The following is a 22,966-nucleotide window of genomic DNA, read 5'->3' as shown; positions in this document are numbered from 1 at the left end:
TTTTTTTTTTTTTTTTTTGTTAAAGCCTGATTGTTGAACACGCATTACTTGACATAACTTTTATTTTCGAGGTAGATCGTGTAAAGCCGGGCGACGCAGCTAGAACTTTTATTAAAATTTGTAGCTTGAAGAAAATCATTAAATGAAAGATCTGTTGCTATTTTTTTTCTCGAATATGAACAAATAAAATTCTGGTTTTTGTATTGAGGCTTTTTCTGCAATCAGGAGATTTAAAATGTTTCCTTTTTGGACATTTTTCTGCAAACGGCCCCAAAAGTTTATTGATTTATTTTTTTTTTCTTCAAGCCTGATTGTTGAACAACGCGTGTAATTTGACATAACTTTTATTTTCGAGGCAGACCGTGCAAATCCGGCGACGCAACTAGTAATAAATTTAAAATCTGAATTAATTATGAAACCTTTGCGGCGTGGAAGCGCGAAACACTACCACTGAGCCACTAGGCTTCACCGTTTATCATAAGGACAGAAAAATGTCTACTGACAATATCAAAGAACTAGAAATTTGAACTCTTTAGCGCGGGCGCATAAGATTTTGATTAATGAACTTGATTTTTACAACTCCAAAAACAATAAAAGCCAAACAAGAATCGAAATTCCAGCAATTCACTGCTAACCTTCTTTAATTACTAATCATTCTAATTTACATTTTTCTTCGTCTGCTCTGATGTTTGTCAATCCTTTAAAACGTTCGTATTTGGATGTTTTCGTTAAAAAGAAGATATGGGCACATAAAAGATGTTGAATGATCACATCAGGGTGGTGTCTCGCTTAATACTTCTCTTCCTGATCTCCTTGAATGCTGACATCTTACGATTCGTCGCTTTATTTTTCTGAAAATCTCACCTTTTCTGATTTCTGTAACTGTCTGCACAAGTTCTAAATTTCAAAAAAGGAAGGAAAAATTAATTCTCACATTTAAAAGTAGTTTTTAAACAAAAAAACCCGTCAGAAGTATTTCTCACGTACATTTATTAGATGCACTCAACGCTCAAAATAATCACAAAATAGTTTTTAACGAACTGGAATAAAAATAGAAATGTTCGTTAATAAATGTGAAAATATTCACTACCAAATAATCCCTTTGCTAAAAACCACTTCAAAAAATCTTCCCTTAATGATCTTTTGCTTTCTATACCAGATACTAATCAACTTCACATGCAAAGAGAACCACAATCAAAGCGGAATTGCCAGCTAAGAAACACAGGAAAGATTTTCATCTCAAAGAGAAGGAAATTTCACCCAGGAGACCAGTGGGAATCGAACCCAGAACCTCGAGAGTGCGAAGCGAAGCTTCTACCACAGAGCCTCGGACATCCCTTTATAACATACTGTCTCTTCTTACTGTATCTCGTTATCTCTTTATATTAAAAAAAAGTAAGGTTAAAGAAAATTTTGAAAGGAAGTCTGTGGCGGGCCTGCGTCCAGGAGACCCCATAGCACCTACAGATCTGAAATTTTGTACAAAATTACTTCGAGCCCTGGTGGTTTGCTCCTGGAGTTTTGTTTTTTAAATTTCGAATTATTTTTTTTCTAATTAATTTTTTAAGTTCAAATTTCGCGTGAATTGCCTATTATTGCCTATTAAAGGGGTGAAAAATTACTTGCACATATTATTATTATAGATCGTTGGAAAGGGTAGAATTTTCCGCGTTCAACGCAATTTGTTTCAATGCTCTAATTTAAATACGGCGGGAGTTATTTGCGATTTTAGCTCGAACGTTTTTAGGCTTAACTAAAATTTACGCACTACTTTCTTCATTAAATCTCTCAGTTAAAAGTGAACGAATTGTCCCACAGTTTTCTTTTTGATACCACTGGAGAGAGCGGCTTTTTTTACTCCAGATCTAACTCGAACTTTGGTCGAAAAACTAAGCTTCTATCTGAAAGAAAAAAAAGTTACAAGCAGTTTTAATCAAGTTAAAAAAATCTCATTTCCATTCAAATTATTGATGTTTTATTTGGCGTTGCCATAGTTACGTCTTTTAGATTCGTTTGTTTATTCTTTCTTATTGACAAATTTTAAGAGTTTCGATTTTAACGGCAAATCTTAAGCTCAACTCAATTCAAGATCCGAGCTAAAAGCAAAATATATTACTAGAGACCACGAATATGAAAGCGAATTTTCAAACGTTACAAAATTGCAGTATTGCAATGCTCAGGAGCCCCTTAGCCCTTACGGCTCTGCAAGTACAAGGTATTTTGAAACCCGGGGAAGGGGTGCTTTATGTTCGAAAAGGGAGCTCATATATGATGCATTTTTAATATATTTCTTTTTAATTGACGATTTAAATCTTTGCGAAGCAATCTTCGGGAAGTGGTGAGCGTTAACGAGCTAGGGGCAGAGCCCCCTAGTCCTTTAAAAAGAAACTTTTGAAAAATTTCTTGACCATAAATGCAATGCACATAAATGATACAGACAGAGATAAAGCACATAACAAAATCCTGATACAAATATTCCTGATACCTGTGTATCCGCACTCTATCAGAATATTCCATTATCTCTCCCTGTCTACACAATCGAAGGGTTTTTCGCAGTCAATAAAAGCAATGTGTGTCTCGAGGTTAAATTCTCTACGTTTTTTGATTGACTTGTTCAGAACAAGTGCAAAAATTTATTATAATTTTTTTATAATAGTTCTTAGAAATAGAAACGATATCTGCAAAATATGTGTTTTGCTATGCTAATGCCTAGGGCAAAAGTGCAGAAAAACTCATTTGGCACTGTACGACAATAGATTCATCGTAATGCTTTTCACATCTTATATTTTAAAAGTCAATTTTAGACAAATCGCTTTGTAAATTATATTATTTGTGTTTATTCATTTGGCAACGTAAGTGAATGGAATCCACAATGAAAGATCGTAATTAATGTAAAAAGAGTTTAAAATATCAAAAGTGTAAAAGATACTTACAAAGGAAATACATTCACAACTTTTACAGCAAGCTGTCAACATCATATGATTATCGTCATATCTGTAAAAAAAAAATGTCCATCAGCAATAACAGAAAAAGCCGAGAACGTATCTTCCCCGTGGACCCCTTATGATTGGTGCAGCCGGTGTCATGGCACCGGGGCCCATAGGTCACGGAAGCTCTCGTGTCTGCCCAGAAAAAAAAAAAGAAAGAAAGAGTAGAAAATTGTCAAAATCTTCTGCTGACATCAATGCAGCAATATTAAGGTACCCGCTCAAGTAAGCTTGTACAAGCGTGCTTGAACGGTTGTAGGACATCTTTCACAAACATGATGCTTGAGTAAGCAGCTTAAGGTTGCAAAAACATAAATTCAAAACGTATTGCTTTATACAAAATATATCAAGGATGAACAAGATGTATGACGGGACCATCATATCAGCTATGTTGGAAGTTTGGGGCTTGACCTGGTTACGGGCCTGGATTTGAGCTAGGGGTGACAGCAGACAGCAGAAAGTCAATACATACACTCACTGCCAAAAGTTAAGCACGGAGAGGTAAAATGCGAAAAAATGGATAAGTACTGCTTTGATTGAAATGAAATGCGGCAGAAATGTAGCAAATATGTTAATGCAATGAACAAAACAAAAAATTACATACAGAGATGAAAACAATAGTAAATTTTCATAAATTATAAGATGACGTCACATCGTAGTCATTTACAAAATACTGTTTAATTTCAAACAAACAACAAAAACTGACTTTAATAGGGGATGTGAGCATCCCTCATCTGCATTCAAAGTTTACAGAGTGTAAACATGCTTTTTATGAGGTAATCAACTACCTCATTGAAAGCATGGTGGGATTACTATTAGAGATATAAATAGAGTACTATTAGAGATTATAATTAGATTACTATTAGAGATATAATAGAGTACTATTAGAGATTATAATTAGATTACTATTAGAGATATAATAGAGAGTATTAAAGATGGCGATTACTCGACTCTTCAGAGTCGAGTAATCGCCATTCCTCATGTAGAGCAGTTTCCAACTCTGTGAGAGTGGCTGCGGGTGGTAAACGTGTACTAAGAGCAAGGACGAGGGCATCCCAAAGATTTTCAATGGAATTAAGGTCGTGTGGGTACGCCGGCCAGTCCATACGCGCGCTACTCTCATTCTACAGATGGTAGCCAACGATGGCATCTCTACGGGGACGTGCAATATCGTCTCTTAAAATGAAAGCAGGACCCACTGCTGCAGCGTACAATCTCACAGTGTGGTCTAGGATTTCATTCCGATACCGCATAGCCGTCACACAACCCTGTCTGTAGATGTGCAAGTTGTGCATGTCGGTGCGATACCCCACGAAATCCCTGCCCAGATCATGATTCTTCCTCCTCGGAATGTGTGCTGTTCGGTGATGTTCTGGGGCCGATTACGAATGCCTTGTTCTCTCCGAACTCTTACACGCTTGACATCAGGTTGCAGAGCAAATCTTGACTCATCTGTGAACATAACATTGCCCCAATCAAACACAGTCCAACTGACATTTGGCGGCACCACTTTAATCGTGTCCCTTTGGATTGGAGTGAGAAGGGAACACAAACTCGTGGTGCGTGGGCATACAGTTTCGATTCCGAGTCACAACTGACTACAACTGTATTTATGTCGAGGACTGCATACTAAGTGCCTTGCCTCCATTATTTTTTATACCGACAGATGGCAGCACCATCACCGGATCGAACAGTTAATGAGAATTTAGAACTAGACCAGGAGGTAATAGCTACCTGGTGCTAGCACCCCCAGAGGTATCGTTTCACTTGGAGGACATTGAGACCACGAGCATATTTAACGTCGCCCAGTCCCCTTTAATGACGACAGTGGGTCTTCGACCATCGAGGTTCGAACTCAGGACCCTCCGGCCCCGAATCCGACACTCTATCGATTGGGCTACCCCGGCCCCTGGGCATACAGTTCATTCATGCATACCCTTGGGCACACAGAAGTGGAAGATATCGTCTTACCAATGACCGCTGCAACCGTTGATGTCTCACGTGTAGAGGTCCCTCTTCGGTTCCGTTTGGCTACAACAGCAACGTTTTAGCCGTTAATTTTGGATCTTGACTTCAATTTCTGAATTGCACATGCGTGAACAACATATTGATGTTTCCAGCGGGGTAGGTATGTTGAACTTTAAGAACATTGTGTTTTAGTAGGCTGCAAATTATAAGCTTATTGTTTATTATTGCGTATTACGTATTGCTTATTAAGTTTGCTGGTTCAGTACTTTTTATCTAAATATCTTGCTAACTGTAAGATGTGAGGAAATTCTCATGGCCTCTCTCATAAGCTTACATAGAATAGAGTATATACCATGGACACCCATATAGGGGGGCAAGTGGGGATCAAGTCCCCCCCCCCTCTTCTTAGAAATTAGATCTTCCTTGCTTTTAGTACTTTTTCTTTGCAAAAATATAAAAATATTTATTCTCCAGAAATTAATGAATAAGTTATAAAAAATGTCAAATTTTAATCGCTCTAATCTGCACTGAAATTGGTTTTCATGAGAAAAATACCCTGCTAAACCATGGGGGAAATATCTGACCTCCCCCCCCCTTAAAATTTTGCATATGAGCGCCCATGGTATATTCTTTAAAATTAAGCGCTTAAAATTTCTGCCTAAACATTAACAAGTCCTGGGGTTACAGGCAAGCGCATTAAGGGGGCTCATTATAATACCTGACCTGCTCTGATCCTACTCTATAATTGCTCACCATTGTCATCATCTTCTTCAATTTCACCCAACGGCACGTATCTTGCTCTCGAGGATTCCAGACTTTGCTGCTTGAGCTTCTGCCTTTTCTCCTCCATAAGTCCGCTTCGGTTCTGATGGATGTAACTGCTGACGTCTGGTAGCCCGGGGATGACACATGCGGCGAGGGCTGACCGGGAAACATTCATGTCAGTCGCTTCGTACCATTCGTTTGTTCGATCGTCGAAGCACTCTACGTGGAAGATGGTAGTCGTGCCATTGAAGCCACCAATCACAAAGATCATGTCATCCATCACCTGAATGAACAAGAGCTTTCATAAGCCAAGTTTATCACGAAAATTTAAAACCGTACCATATAGATTTAGGTGCAAATTCAGACTACTGTTTTAGATCGTGCGCATCAGTAAGAACTTCAGTAATAGTCAGTGAGAACTGCACACAAAAAAGAAACCCGTTTTCTCGAAATTCTCTAAGAAACTATATTCTCATAATGGTTTCTTGTAACGATGCAGCTTCTTAAGTAACACTACTTAAGAAGGAGTTGAAACCTTTAGGGAGTTTAGTTTCCAAGAGATAATATCAAAGTAAGAAAAATGCTTCGAAGGTAAATCGTCGACTTTGTTGTTGTTGTTGTCGTATGGCAAGTACAAAATGATATACAATAAAACAAAAAAAGGGAGTTAAATTGAGCTGAAAGCTTCAAGAACGGCTATGGCGACGTCTACGGCCTTGGCTGCGTAGAGCGTTCACTTTGTGCAGTTCAGGTCAATTTTGAAGAGGATCGCTACGATAGACGGGCAAATGAAAATGCGTTCCGGGTCAAGTTGTTTGCCCTTGTTAAACAACTAATTGCTTGATTGTGAGTCTTGGTGTTTCTTCACGTATTTTAGTTTGTCTCAAGAAATCTGCCTCATAATAATGCACGAAAGACAAAAAAAAAAAAAAAGAACAAGAACAACAACGGACAAAGAGATATTTCTTTTATGCAATGTAAAAAAATTCCAAAACGTTATTGCTAATTTACATGGAACGTCTCGGGATTTCCCAGTTTTTCACCTATTCCCTGAGAACATTAAGTACCTTTGTCAAAAGTTTCCCGAATTACTCCAAGTTTCCCGAATGTAGACTTCTCACTGTTGGGAAAAATATTTTAGCTACCAGTTTAAAGATTAACCGAATGTATTTATTAAGTGCATCGGCTTTAGAGCGATTACGGCCCTTCCAGATCAACTAAACTCCCAATGGGAACAGCGAATTTAAGTCTGAATTTCTCAGCTTTGCTGGAATTGCAAGTTGATGAGGTGCGTGGTACTTGTTGTTCTGTCAGTGTCGGCCCTAGTTGGAATGAATGCTTTTGGAGCTTTCTCAGCAAATCAGGAAGGCTCCAACTACTTCTTAAATTCGGTTAAAGTGTTCTTTGGAGGTTCCAGAAACGTAACTGGCTTTTACCGGAGATATTTCTGTATTATTTAGAAAGATTTGAGGATGATTTCAGGAAGGTCACCGACTCTTAGCGGAAAACATTTCTGTTTTTTGCAAGATATGTTACTGGCTGAAATTGGGCGCATCAGCTGCCCATTTTTTTCCAGGAACGTTTCTGAATCCTTTTTACAGTGTGACTTCAATTTAGACTTCGATTAGAGTATAATAAATGGGAGCCAAATCATCTTCAACTGATCAACAGCTGAACACTTACTTCCACAGCGAAGTTACTTCTAGGATGCAGCATGTCTGCCATTGGGGTCCATTGAGCAGCTCCTGGCTCGAACGTTTCCGCACTTATCAAACGAGATATGCCATTGTATCCTCCCAGAGCATAGATCCGGCCGTGGTGGCCGATGACCGAAACTCCGGATCGTCTGTGGACCATACTTGGTATTTCCGTCCACTGATCAATGATTGGATTGTAAAATTCCCCAGATTGGAGACATTCGGTTCCGTTGAAGCCGCCCACAATGTAGATCTGGCCATTAAGAGTTGTGGCGCAGGCATCGCTTCTTTGCACATTCATGGGCGTCACCCAGGACCACTGGAACAAAAGAACAAAATGTTTCCGGAAATGTCTTGAGTTGTGCAAGCGATTTCCCAAATTATGGATCGGAACCCAGCAATGGATCAGGAATTGAGGGTTTCGACACTCTAATGATCTTTTTAGTTTTGTGGTAAGAGTATTGTTTTCCGAACAAACTTTAGTTTGTATAACTATTTTATAGATAAACTATGGTGCTACACTGGAAGAAGTCTCAACCAATGCTCTCTCATTAACTGCCACGTTGTCATGGAGATGCAACAAATAGCGGCAAAATTGAGTTGCAGCACACTTTTTGATTTTTTTTTTTTTTTTTTTTTTTTTTTTTTTTTTTGTAGGAACATTGAGAAAACCCACATCTGAAAACTATTTTCTCTTATACCAACTCATTATTTAATTCAAAAATAACTAAAGTAGTATGCAGATAGGTTATTTGAAAATGACACTTTTGCGCATGACGTCACCAGAGTTGAAAGTTAAAATAGGATATATTTGTGCTACATAGGATATACCTGTGTACTGTTAAATTATTATACTAAATGTTCTCAAATGTAAACATTGAGTGCTCAGAGCCGTCGTCCTTTGTGGCGTCACACTAGGTCACGCCGTGATTTGGAAAGATGATATTCTAAGAAAAAAAAATTAAAATTAAATTCTGGGAAAATTAAACTATTTTCTAGTTTCAAGCTATTATGAATTACACGAATTGAAACTAGAACTTTTGACTCAAGGATGCAACGCCATTACGTAACGTATCCTCAAATGTAAGGAGAACGTTAAAATGTTCATACCTGGTTTGTTCTGTAGTCGTATCTTTCTACAGTATTTTGTCTATGATGTCCATCATATCCACCCATAGCATAGATATAACCTTCCAAAACAGCCACGCTTACGTAACATCTGAAATTAAAAGTGAAAAATTAAAGCTTCGAGTTTTAAGAAAATGTACACACGGGACATTCTCGCGAATAAAACGTAGGTCCGAAACTTTTGAATTCTTCACCTTTTTTATCAATTTTAATTATTACCGCCAATTGCTCATTTTATTATTTAGTGATTCTCCACTTGATTGTGTGTAATTGAGCATAAAGGTTTGCAAATAAGTAAATTATAAAGGACTCTAAGATATTTGTATTTGGAACACGAAAGAGAACATGAGGAAAGTGCAAGTGCTTAAAAGTTAAAATATAAATAGAAATCGCGCTGAAGTACAACAACAATACAAGTTAATAAAGATGGGTTCCCAAACTTTGAAACGTATTGGCAATTTTGAAAATTTGTAATTTTCTCACCCCTAATACTTTATCGTGTGAGGTTTGAATGATATAGAGATAAATAAGCATCCTGCTTACATATTTATGTATATTTTTGTGGAAAAAAATAGAAATGTAGATACAGGGTTCGCACTTATTGTTTGCGGGTTGAAAGAAAGCATTTTATGAAGAGAAGCGGTGCCATCCGCATTTGATATTTTTATTGGAATTAAAATATCTTAAACCGGGTACCCATCGAGACTCCCCGCCCTGCTCCACCCGAAGGCTTTTCAGGGAACAATCATAAAATCTTTTTGTTTCATTAACAACAAAGATTTGATACAATGAACACTTTGCGGCACCACTCACCTCTCCCTGTGGCACCTATTTTGAGAACCTCAGAGTTAACCTATATTTTGTACGTTTATATAATTACAAAAATACACCTTTTAAAACTCTCCCCTAAAAACTGTTTGTTATTTATGACTAAGCATTTTGTATGGATCATATTGCGCATTCTTCGAGACTAAAATGATCTAGTTGTATCATGCCTACACTGTAAAAAAAATCCGGAAACGTTTCTGAGTATATCGTGCTGCTGCGGTTCATGAAATTTTCAAAAACGTTTCTGAGTATTTCGGAATTCTCTTTCTATAATGTCAAGAAACGTGTCTGAATATTTCGGAATCCTCTTTCAATGTTTCTGAGTATTTTGGAATACTCTTTCTGTAATTTTCAGAAACGTTTCTGAGTATTTCGGAATCCTCTTTCCGTAATTTCCAGAAATGTTTCTGAGTATTCTGTGCAGCTGTGGTTCATGAAAGTTTCGAAAACGTTTCCGAGTATTTCGGAACTCTCCAAACAATTTTCAAAAACGTTTCCGAGAATTTCAGAATCCTTTTTCCGTGATTTTTTCTAAAATATAATTCTTTACTATAGTATTGCATACCAGATCAGTTTCAGTTCTTTCATGTCTAACAGCAATGAAACAAACAATTTTAGAATCATTCGTGGTTTTTTTTTTTTTTTTTCTGAATTTCTAATGACAAATAGCATGATTAACAGCATAACATATGCACAGTTATAAATTTTTGAAAATTTATGAAATAATATAGTAGTTTCATTCCTATTCACAAAATCGTCAGGGGAGGGGAGGGGGGTACTTTCTCAAAAGTGGGATTGTTTGTTAAACAATCTTAAACTTCAGTTTTTCTCTCAATATTTTCAGGACAAAATTATCAACATATTGTATTTTTAATGCAGAACTTAAAAACATATCTTGTATCAAACTTGATAGCTTTTATTTTCGGATAAAATTTGACAGAACTTACCTTCCCGTCGCGTCATTTCTCTGACGAACAAAGTGTGCCGAAAAGTGCCAACAGAGAAATTGGATAATTTAAATATGACACCAAGTCCTCCTGTTGGAACCATTCGGGGTGATTCTTCTGTTCTTGCCCTTTTCCAGTTCATCACAAATATAAATACTTAATCAAAATAGGTTACTGATTTTATTTTTACAATGTGCGCTAAATGCATTACATATTTTATTTATTAAAACATTGAATTCTATTGCATGATTACTCCATTTCATATATACGAGATTCCCCCCCCCCACACCGTAAGAGTGATGGTGAACCCATAAAATGCTATAAAGCGCCCCCCCCCCCCTTAAAAAAAGCAAATCCCTGAAAATGTCAATGGCAGTCTGCGTGGTGAACGCCCCTCGTCTTCTCCCCATATGTACATTGTATATTAATAACATAGTATTTAAAAAAGGATCACTTTTAAAACAATGACATGAAATAATATTTCTTTTTATTTCGGCTTGTAAATGCAACTGTTCCATTTTTGCCTCTGACTCATTCCTCCTGACTGTCCTATATTAAACTAGTATATCCACGAAGGAAATGTTATTTACCGAACAACTAATGTCAAGGAATTTTTTTATTGTCAACCACATTTAACAAAATGAATAAGCACATGAATTAATTGCATAACTATGTTGCTTACTAATAGATAACTGGGCCATTTTCTAATGGTATAAATATTTTTAAATAAATGAATAAATTATAATAAAAAAAGATAAATAATACTGGCACATTTTTTGTGAAGCATATTACAATACTAGAAAACATTTGCATTACCATATTTTTGATGAATTAAACAATTGATTTTTTTTTTTTTGAACCAATGTATGTATATCCAAGTATTTCGAAATAACTTTTCTGTGATTGCTTTTCAAATATAAATCTTATTTCTTTTGCGTAATTAATCAGTTTCAATTAGTTACAACAAATAGTACACTGCGCTCATAGGTATGTAGGATAACTTTAAATTAATTCGATAAACCCAAAAACAGTTACAATTGGAGCCTCATCAAATGCAAATCAACAAAAATATAAATGTATATAACAACATGTTTTAAAATATTCATTAATACTTACAAGTGAACATGAGCGGAAGAAAATCTAAGTACCTCCATTACAACTGGATAAGTAATCCAAAGGGTAACGTTTCATTAAGTATGAAAACGGGTGTTGAAACTATTCACGCTTGAACACACAATATATATGTAATCATGGTCGCACCGGAAATTGTAAAGAAGCAAATCGCTATTAACTAACTTAATAGCTGCGTACATCGTCTAAAAAATCAAGAGCAGCCCAAAATGCAAAGGCGTAAAATTAGTTTCGACACAATTTACTACTCTCTAGACATGAAATAACAAGCAATCCAATGCTAAACAGTTGCTGACTGCAGCAACCATAGAAAAGGAAAAAATAAGCTCTCATTATTTTCGACTCACTGGCGCCAGTGTTGGAAGGATAAAATACGTTTCGAAGCATTGCGCCTCACTTCCGCTTCTAGATTTCTTGAAATAACAAAAAGCTTTCTGAATAATGAGGAGTTCGCTATTGGATGAAGGATTCTTACTATTTCGGAGACGTTTCCGATATATCTAGAAACGTTTCCGAAATTTGTTACAGTGTAGTAATGTTTTCTAGGTAGAATAACTTCCGTGCTTAATTAGCCACTTTGAATTCGACATACAACAAACATCCCTTTTTCCAGGGGTGCCCACCTGGGGGGGGGGGAGGTCATGGCGAAGACTGCACCATTGAAATTTTTAGTGGGGTGTTTTTAGAGGTATGTTTCCTTTTTGAGGGGTAGACTGTTGCTTTTTTTTTGGGGGGGGGTGTCTTTGCAATGTGAGGGGGGTGCGTCCTTGCTCTTAGGAGGTTGGGCACCCTTGTTTTTTCCAAATAGTTAATAATTTTGAGATTCTGAATGTCAACTGTGCTTCATTTGTATTCATGATTAAACACGATTTTCCCTTGAAATTGCAAGCAAAATAAGTTTTAGAGTCATTATTTCATGTTATGCTTCTTCTGTAACTGTAACGTTTCTTTATGATAAGAACAATTTTTTGAAGTATTATTTGTCTACTTCGTTACACTTCGTGTGCATCAGAAAGATCAAAATATTTCTTAAATTTTCACAAATTACCCGTGTACAGCCCTTAATATTTTACTGCACACAAATAAAAGGATAATCAAAGTAAATGATTAATTTTTGGTGATTATTAAAATTGATAGTAAAAAATTCAAAAGTGTCGGAAAGTGAATCGTACCATTTTCGCGAGAATGACCCATATAGAGAATAACAAGAAAATAAATTGCGTGCAGAAATGTTTTCGAGATTGCTGCAATTTTACAAAAAGTTTTGCCAACTGGTGAAAGGTAATTTAAACAACACAATAAATATTACAACATAGAAATTATTAAACATAAGATGAAAAGACACAAAAAAAAAACCTGTTGCGTCATCATTGAATTTTTCATAAAGTCATCACCCTAATTATGTACATCTGGAGTTGGGGCAAACCAAATATTGTAGCGTTGTAAAGGTTACAGATCCTAATCACATCATTACAACAATGCCAGGTTAGGTTTGCCCCAGCTATAGCTGTAATTTTTACTAGAATTAAAAAAAAAAATCTTGCAACTAACTAAATTTTCACATTATTTTATACTCATTCAATTTGCACGGGTGTGGCATTTCTACCCATATATGGGTGATTTTCCCTGGGGTGCCCACCTGGGGGGAAGGTCATATCGCAGAATGCGCCATTGGAATTTTTAGGGGGGTTAGGGGTACTTTTCCACTTTTTTGGGGGCTCTTGCTTTTGGGGGGAGGGTGCGCCCTTGCTTTTAAGGGGGCTAAGCACCCCTGATTCTCCAAAAATCTGACATTTTCCAATCACTTTTTAAAAAAAATAAAGTGCTGAAAAAAATCTGAAAAAATTATACTTACTTTTGTTCGAAACTTATTTACGAGAAAAATATAGGAAACTCACTTTAGCTATGTTACACCATCAAACTAGTATGTTGTGGCCATCACGAAACTTTCTTCTATATTTTTCTTTTTTTTTTTCTGATCCCTCCCCATGCTTGAGGAGGAAGCAATATTCCCAACAAAAACAAAATTACACATGCAAAAACTTGACGACCATCCCAATGTCTGAATTATTGCAAAAGCAAAGCAAAGAGCGAAAATTGAAAGTTATTTTAAAAGTCTTGCTTGAATTAATTACAAATATTTTATTTGTTAAAAAACATAAGATGGCAACAGTTAAAAATTTTAAATCATTGAGATAATATTTCCGATCATTTCCATACAATTAAAATCACGAGAAATAAGCAGACGATAATCTATTACGATTTATCTTTCTTATTGTTGCATTAATAAAGCTAATTTTATTCGCTAAAAAATAATGATAATAAAAATAAATCAGCACCTCTTGGCGCGATTGGCGCCAAAATTGAACCAAAGCCTGTTTACATAAGGATTCACATATATTCCAAATTTCCACCAGAACGTAGCATTACTTCTTGTGATAGGGCACTCACAATGGAAAAAAAGAACGGGCGATTGCGCTACCCCCCTTTTTAGCTGTTGAAACCAAAATAAAATCAGCTTTTATACCCACTAAGGGCTACTTGCCGATAATTTTTTCTTTCATTCCGTTCATTATTTCTTGAGATACAGCAGTCACAATTGACGACAAAAAACGTTCTATAGCTCAACCCCCGTTTGAGTTATTAGCACCAAAATTGAATCAGCGCCTGTTCCTGTTACTGTCAACATATGAACCAAATTTTGTTTGATTCTGCCAGTTACTTCCTGAGGAATAGCAATCACGCGTAATTCAAAAAACGTCCCATTGCTCCACCCCCCTTGGAGGAATTCGCGCCAAAAACCAATGGGCACAAGTTCACATAGGGGCACATGTGTGTACCAAGTTTCGCTCGATTTCATGCGGTAGTTTTTGCTGTAGGGCGGCCACAAAAAACTGGTCACACACAGACGTAACACACACATACACACACACACACACAAACACACACACACACACACACACACACAGACAGACATTTTCCAAAAATAGTCGAAATGGACTCAGCACACCTCAAAACGTTCGAATCCGTCAAAATTCGAAATTCGAAAATTTGCACGAATCCAATACTTTCTTCTATATATTAGATATAGAAGAAAGTAAGAATGGGGTTTAATTTTCATACAGCAAGAGACTGACAAGCAGCACCAGGAGAGTTACAAAATGAATTTCTTCAATAGTTATCTAAAATGTAACTACAATAATAAAGAAATAACTGAAGTCTAAATCAAAAAGTATGGTTATTAAATCGCAAAACAAAATTTATGTAAAACCTCCCTTAACGGACACCTCTAATTTCTTCGAGTACAAGTCCCACATAGGTGCTTCCATATTATTCACTCTGAATACCTTACACTTCGAATAACGGACATTCATTTCAACGAAAAAAAATCGATTGCTGCATTAAAACTTTCTTTAAGTTAGCAATACACAGTATGATACAATTTACAAAAACAAAAGTTACCTTCTGATTACTCGCGAATTGTTTTATGGTTCAGGAAGTACAAACGTAAAGCAAAATTGGAATCAGCAATATTAATAACATACACATTTTACTTTTAATTTAAGCATCTACGAAATTTATAGCAACTTCACTAACCTATTTGAGCAACATTAAGATAAACAAATGTCTAACCAATAAATCTCCTTTGGAATGATTCGTCTTAACAACAACAAAAAAATATTAAATTAATAGAATTATTCCACTGATACATTTTTACTTTCTTCTATATCTAATATATAGAAGAAAGTATTGGATTCGTGCAAATTTTCGAATTTCAAATTTTGACGGATTCGAACGTTTTGAGGTGTGCTGAGTCCATTTCGACCATTTTTGGAAAATGTCTGTCTGTCTGTGTGTGTGTGTGTGTATGTATGTATGTGTGTATGTATGTGTGTCACGTCTGTGTGTGACCAGTTTTTTGTGGCCGCTCTACAGCAAAAACTACCGCATGAAATCGAACGAAATTTGGTACACATATGTGCCCGTATGTGAACTTGTGCCCATTAGTTTTTGGCGCGAATTCCTCCAAGGGGGGTGGAGCAATGGGACGTTTTTCGAGTTACGCGTGCTTGCTATTCCTCAGGAAGTAACTGGCGGAATCAAACAAATTTTGGTCCATATGTTGGTATTAACAGGAACAGGTGCTGATTCAATTTTGGTGTCAATAACTCAAACGGGGGTTGAGCTATAGAACGTTTTTTGTCGTCAATTGTGACTGCTGTATCTCAAGAAATAATGAACGGAATGAAAGAAAAATTTATCGGCAAGTAGCCCTTAGTGGGTATAAGAACTGATTTTATTTTTGTGTCAACAGCTAAAAAGGGGGTAGCGCAATCACCCGTTCTTTTTTTCCATTTTGAGTGCCCTATCTCAAGAAGTAATGCTACGTTCTGGTTGAAATTTGGAATATATGTGAATCCATATGTAAACAGGCTTTGGTTCTATTTTGACGCCGATCGCTCCAAGAGGTGTTGATTTTTTTTTTTTTTTTTTGCGAATAAAAATATTTTTATTAATGCAACAATAAGAAAGATAAATCGTAATAGATTGTCGTCTGCGTATTTCTCGTGATTTTAATTGTATGGAAATGATAGGAAATATTATTTCAATGATTTAAAATTTTTAACTGTTGCCATCTTATGTTTGTTAACAAATAAAATATTTGTAATTCATTCAAGCAAGGCTTTTAAAATAACTTTCAATTTTCGCTCTTTGCTTTGCTTTTGCAATAATTCAGACATTGGGATGGTCGTCAAGTTTTTGCATGTGTCATTTTGTTTTTGTTGGGAATATTGCTTCCTCGTCAAGCATGGGGAGGGATCAGAAAAAAAAAAAAGAAAAATATAGAAGAAAGTTTCGTGATGGCCACAACATACTAGTTTATTAATTGTTTGCCAAATTTAACTTTCTTTTTTCCAATTAATCTTATTTTCGAACTAAAAGTATTGGAAATTAATCCTTATATTCTACGGGAAGCATTACCAGTGCTTGAGAAATAATGCTAGGAGAGTGATTTTTTTGCACCAGGAGTATGATATTTGTTTTAGGACAAAAGTATGACATGTTTTTAGGACAAGAGTATGACATTTTTCACACAATTTGCCTGTTACGTAGGTCCAGGATTATTTAAGATAAATAATGTTATTTTTGTATTCTAACCTCTTAATTCAATCACACACTATGAATAGAGTTGAAATTTTTCGTTTATTTAAAACAGAAATATTGTCCAAGAGAATGACAGCGAAAATGTTACATAACCTGTTCTTGAACTTCCAAATGTTAATGAGAACAGCAGACAAATCATAGTAACAAAATACTCAAGGAATCCAACAAAATGGTGATAATAAACAGTTTTGTTGTACAGCAGATTAAAAATTCCTTTTTTTTTTATCTATAATAATTGAACTCATTCCTAGGACAGGAGAATGATGTGAAATCCTGGGGACAAAGTTTAAAACAATGGACCTCGATGATTTAGATAATTAACTTTTTTTTAAAGAATGCTATTTTACACCTTTAGGAATGCTTAATTTTGTACTACAAATTGAATTTGTGGAATGTTGATACAAAATTTTTAAATAATTTAAGTCCATTTGAAAAGCGGATAGGGACACGCCAAAAGTGTGACTTTCTGGTTTTTCAGCAATTTTTCTAGAAAAAAATAAATGATTTATTGTTTTAATAAGAGTAGAATAACATCAGATTAGTTATTTCTAACTATTAAAAAATGAAAACACTTTCTGGGTTAAACAACTTTTGTGTTAGGCTACTGGGACATAATATTGTTAGCATTTTGGAGAATCACCCATATTTGCACTATATTCCTGGGGTTTTAAGCTTTGGCTTTCAATTTGTATACATTTGAATGAAAGGAAACCAATTATGTATCACAATACAAAGTATCAACTTCATTAAAAAAAACACTGTTTAAAAAAATATGATTATTACGTGCTGCCGGTGGGACTGACTGTGTACCAGTGGCGCAGCGAAGGATGGGAGGCGGGTTGGGGTGAATCCCTCCAGAGGGATTGGTTTTAATATAAATGCAAATTCTAATACAGTAGTTTATGCATATGAAAGGGCTGTTTTGATCAAAGGGAAAAAAAAAACTTTCAGAAGGTATTTTTGATTAAAAAAAAAACTCTCCAGAAGGTATTTTAGATTTTAAAAAAACCCTGCAGAAGGTATTTTTGATCAAAAATCCCCTCCAGAAGGTACTTCTGGCTGCGCTAGTTTGATATACAAACCATAGTTTTAAGCACATTTTTTTTTTTTTTAAATAAAATTGATACTTCGTATTGTGATACAGAATGTCCTCTTTCTGCAGAGTAAACGTTTAAACCTTACGTGCTTTCGTTTTTCTACACCTCCTTAGCACCTACAGCCTTCGAATTTTTCAAAATATTAGTTCGAATTCCAGGGTTGTGCATTTCCAGGCTTCAGGGGCGGACTGACCCTAAACTTTTAATGTGGAAAAAAAATTCATGCCGGCCGCATCCAAAAAAGTTTGGCTGTAGTTTTTCAAACCTACACTGTAACAAATATCGGAAACGTTTCTAGATATATCGGAAACGTTTCCGAAATAGTAGGAATCCTTCATCCAATAGCGAACTCCTCAATATTCAGAAAGCTTTTTGTTATTTAAAGATATCTAGAAGCGGAAGTGATGACGCAACGCTTCGAAACCTATTTCATCCTTCCAACCAGGCGCCAATGAGTCGGAAATAACGAGAACTTCTTTTTTTCTTATCTATGGTTGCTGCAGTCAGCAACTGTTTAGCATTGGATTGCTTGTTATTTCATGTCTAGAGAGTAGTAAAATGTGTCGAAACTAATTTTACGCCTTTGCATTTTGGACTGCCCTTGATTTTTTAGACGATGTACGCAGCTATTAAGTTAGTTAATAACCATTTGCTTCTTTACAATTTCCAATGCGACCATAATTAGATATATATTGTGTGTTCAAGCGTGAATAGTTTCAACACCCGTGTTTATACTTAATGAAACGAAACCCTTTGGATTACTTATTCAGTTGTAATGGAGGTACTTAGATTTTCTTCCGCTCATGTTCACTTGTAAGTATTAATGAATATTTTAAAACATGTTGTTATATACATTTATATTTTTGTTGATTTGCATTTGATGAGGCTCCAATTGTAACTGTTTTTGGGTTTAACGAAATAATTTAGAGTTATCCTACATATACCTATGTGCGCGGTGTACTATTTGTTGTAACCAACTGAAACTGATTAATTACGCAAATGAAGTAAGATTTATATTTGAGAAGCAATCACAGAAAAGTTGTTTCGAAATACTTGGATGTACATACATTTTGGTTCAAAAAGAAAAAAAAATCAATTGTTTAATTCATTAGAAATATGGTAATGCAAATATTTTCTAGTATTGTAATATGCTTCACAAAAAATGTGCCGGTATAATTTCTTTTTTTATTATAATTTATTCATTCATTTAAAAATATTTATACCATTAGAAAATGACCATGTTATCTATTAGTAAGAACATAGTTATGAAATTAATTCATCTGCTTATTCATTTTGTTAAATGTGGTTAACAATAAAAAAATTCCTTGACATTAGTTCCGAAAATAACATTTCCTTCGTGGATATACTAGTTTAATGTAGGACAGTCAGGAGGAATGAGTCAGTGGCAAAAATGGAACAGCTGCATTTACATGCTGAAATAAAAAGTAATATTATTTCATGTCATCGTTTTAAAAGTGATCAGTTTTTAAATACTATGTTATTAATATGCAATGCACATATGGTGAGAGACTGTGCCATTGACATTTTCAAGGGGTTGCTTTTTTTTAAGGTGGGGGGCGCTTTATATCATTTTATGGGTGCACCATCACTCTTATGGTGTGGGGGGGGACTCTCGTATATATGAAATGGAATAATCATGTAATAGAGTTCAATGTTTTAATAAATAAAATATATAATGCATTTTGCGCACACTCTAAAAATAAAATCAGTAACCTATTTTGATTAAGTATCTATATTTGTGATAAACTGGAAAAGGGCAAGAACAGAAGAATAAACTCGAATGGTTCCAGCAGGGGGACTTTGGTGTCATATTTAAATTCATCAATTTCTCTGTTGGTACTTTTCGGTACACTTTGTTCGTCAAAGAAATTGACTTGACGTGAACGAATTTCGGAACGCAAAGTGTAGGTAAGTTCTGTCAAATTTTATCCGAAAATAAAAGCTATCAAGTTTGATACAAGATATGTTTTTAAGTTCTGCATTAAAAATACAATATGTTGATAATTTTGTCTTGAAAATATTGAGAGAACAAGAAGTTCCGTCTAGAACTAGACGAGCCTACTTTCCCGTATACCCATACTACTTTCTAGTACCTGATCAATATTCTCAAAAATAGCTAAAATCGCAAATTTTTTCAAACATATTTTTTTTAATATTTTAAGCATATTTCTAGGAATAAAATATTCCTTACTTTTCTTCAAAAAAACGAACAAATAAAATAGCAGCACCTTTTAAACAAAGCAGCTAATACACTTCTTTCCATTAAAAAATTTTTTTAACAGCTTTCAAAACGAAAAAATAATAATAAGTTCATTAAAATAAATACATCATATAAAAAAAAATCGTTTCTTTTTCCCCTGTTGCCGAAAATAATTTTTTAAACGAATTAATGCACTTACCAAAATAAAAAAAAACAATAAAATGTCAACTTAAAGAAATAATTTTCATTGTCAAAAAAAAAAAAAAAAAAAAATCGTCTGCGCATATTTTTCGAGTTTATTCACCGAAAACTAAATACCTAAATTAAAACTTTAGCGTGAAAATAAAAACAAATCATATCAACAATAATTATTTCACAGTTAAAACCACAGCAGCGGAGTCGGAGTCGGAGTCAATCTCATTTTGGGATAAAAGAGTCGGAGTCGAATATCCAAGAATCGGAGTCAGTCATTTGTCCTCCGTGTATAAATGTTTGCCAAGGCTACGAAGTCAGAGTCGAAGTCGGGGAGTCGGAGTCCGATTAATTGTCGGGAACAGGAGTCAGAGTCGGTGTCAGGTCCCCCTAAATTCTCGGAGTCGGAGTCGGGAGTAGGTCGTCAAGAGCTATTTCCAACAAAGTTTGTTTGAAGTAAATCCGCCTTCAAGTACGGAATCTACATTGACTTTCAGTTTCCCCGTAGGCGCTAATGTTAAGGGATTTGAACTGTTCAAAATTGAACGGGAAATTGTTCAAATCAAAAAGATATCTTATATACAAGTTTTTTATCAAAAGCTTTTTCCTACAAAGTTTGTTTGAAGTAAATTCGCCTCACAGTTCGGAATTGCTTTGAATTTCCCCGTAGGCGCTAATGTTAAGTTTTTTTGAACTGTTCAAAATTGAACAAAAAATAGTTCAAATCAAAAAGTGAAATATGGGAATGAGGTGTCCTCGCCGAGATCTTTCGAACAAAAAAAAGTTTGTTCGAATCGGACTATTCATTCAAAAGTTATTAGGGGGGGACAGACAGACAGACCGACAGACAGACAGACCGACAGACAGACCGACAGACAGACCGACAGACATTTTTCCCCATCTCAATACCCTACTTTCCAATTTTTAATTTTTCAATATTTATTTAATTATTTTATTTATTTTTGACTTTTTTTTGTTTTTCACGATATTTTTAAGATGCATTAAGCCTTCTTTCATGCTTTTTTCTTCTTTTTCTGACTTTTACTGGGAAAGTAGGCTAAAAACTGAAGTTTAATATTGTTTAACAAACAATCCCACTTTTGAGAAAGTACTCCAATTCCCTCCCCCGACGATTTTGTGATTATGAATGAAACTACTATATTATTTCATAAATTTTCAAAAATTTATAACTGTGCATATGTTATGCTGTTAACCATGCTATTTGGCATTAGAAATTCAGAAAGAAAAAAAAAATCCACGAATGATTTTAAAATTGCTTGTTTCATTGCTCTTAGATATGAAAAAATTGAAACTGATATGGCATGCAATACTATAGTAAAGAATTATTTTTTAGAAAAAATCACGGAAAAAGGATTCCGAAATTCTCAGAAACGTTTTTGAAAATTGTTTGGAGAATTCCGAAATACTCGGAAACGTTTTCGAAACTTTCATGAACCACAGCTGCACAGAATACTCAGAAACATTTCTGGAAATTACGGAAAGAGGATTCCGAAATACTCAGAAACGTTTCTGAAAATTACAGAAAGAGGATTCCAAAATACTCAGAAACATTTCTGGAAATTATAGAAAGAGGATTCCAAAATACTCAGAAACATTTCTGGAAATTATAGAAAGAGGATTCCGAAATACTCAGACACGTTTCTGGACATTACAGAAAGAGGATTCCGAAATACTCAGACACGTTTCCGGACATTACAGAAAGAGAATTCCGAAATACTCAGAAACGTTTTTGAAAATTTCATGAACCGCAGCTGCACGATATACTCAGAAACGTTTCCGAATTTTTTTTACAGTGTAAAAAGTTTCTAGTGTGTTTTTCTAAAAATATAAAAGGTTCCTCCAGCACCCCCTCACCTCTCCCCCCCCCCCCCCCCCCCGCTGAAATACCAAGATTTTTTTTTTTTTTTTTTTTCAGAAATCCTTATTTAATTTTTCATTTCAAGTAAACTAGTGGGCAGATTGATTTAAACCAAGCATACAGCAAACGCCCATTATATACAGATGATATTTCAAGGATCGAACTTTCTCAAAAATATTTGCAAGCTTAAATTGCTCTACGCAATAAAAAAAACCTCTGTGAAAACTTGTGGCTTCTTTGAAAATCCGCATTTGAGTGTATTTCGTTATGTAAAAGCGAAAAAAAATCTTATTTTAAACAAAACGTAATACATTTGAGGCAGTGAGAAGTAAAAGGGTGTAAATAGACATTTTCAAGTTTTGAGTAAAACTCGTATAAAGATTACATCCTAGGTAGGCTTTCATTGTTTTTTTCTAAATCATGCTGTACAGCGGCACCTACCAGGGTTGCTAGTACTATCTCTTGCCCCAAGACAGAGGAGGGGTCCCACCTACCATTTGTACTGGTTATCTCCAAATTTTCAATTTCTCCTCTTGCATCCCTTGCTTCTCACTACCTCATATTGCCATGAGCGGTACTATTTACCCTTTAGAAAAAACTCTTTTTTTTAAGTCTTTTCTTAAAATTGTATTGTACGTATTCAAACTAATGAATAATTCTTAGCAAATTATTAAAATTTATAGCTTGTTTCAGCTTTAAAATGCTATTTATTTCAATAATTCTTGGGTAAATCATTACAAAATTAGCCTAAAAGCATTGAAATTTCATTTTATAAAGTGTTTTATTGTTATCATTATTTTTGAATCATTAGAACATCCGGTATAGAACAACATATGTAGTCCTTAGCAGAAAATTGAAGCACGCGTAATTCTGATGTAAAACCTTTGTGTGGAAACAATTAGTAAACGTACTGTGTAACAAACACAAACATTTCAAAAAAAATATTGCAACACATGTTTT

The 22,966-nt window shown here is 35.1% G+C and overlaps 1 protein-coding gene across 1 annotated transcript in view; it reads right to left on the bottom strand.

Annotated features, from left to right (window-relative positions):
- Positions 1 to 640: 640 nt before the first annotated feature.
- Positions 641 to 22,966, bottom strand: part of LOC129224817 (kelch-like protein 10) — a 37,088-nt gene continuing 14,762 nt past the window's right edge. The window contains exons 6-10 of the mRNA XM_054859366.1: positions 8,528 to 8,636; positions 7,404 to 7,736; positions 5,709 to 6,003; positions 2,934 to 2,994; positions 641 to 897 (exon numbers count right to left, since the gene is read on the bottom strand). Coding sequence (XP_054715341.1) covers positions 2,975 to 2,994; positions 5,709 to 6,003; positions 7,404 to 7,736; positions 8,528 to 8,636 — 757 coding nt within the window. The 3' untranslated portion in view covers positions 641 to 897; positions 2,934 to 2,974. The remainder of the gene's footprint in view (positions 898 to 2,933; positions 2,995 to 5,708; positions 6,004 to 7,403; positions 7,737 to 8,527; positions 8,637 to 22,966) is intronic.

This window comes from Uloborus diversus, chromosome 6 (assembly GCF_026930045.1).
Source record: "Uloborus diversus isolate 005 chromosome 6, Udiv.v.3.1, whole genome shotgun sequence".
NCBI classification, from domain to species: domain Eukaryota; kingdom Metazoa; phylum Arthropoda; class Arachnida; order Araneae; family Uloboridae; genus Uloborus; species Uloborus diversus.
Note: the sequence above shows the minus strand (reverse complement) of the source record. Positions and strands in the feature narration are given on the sequence as shown.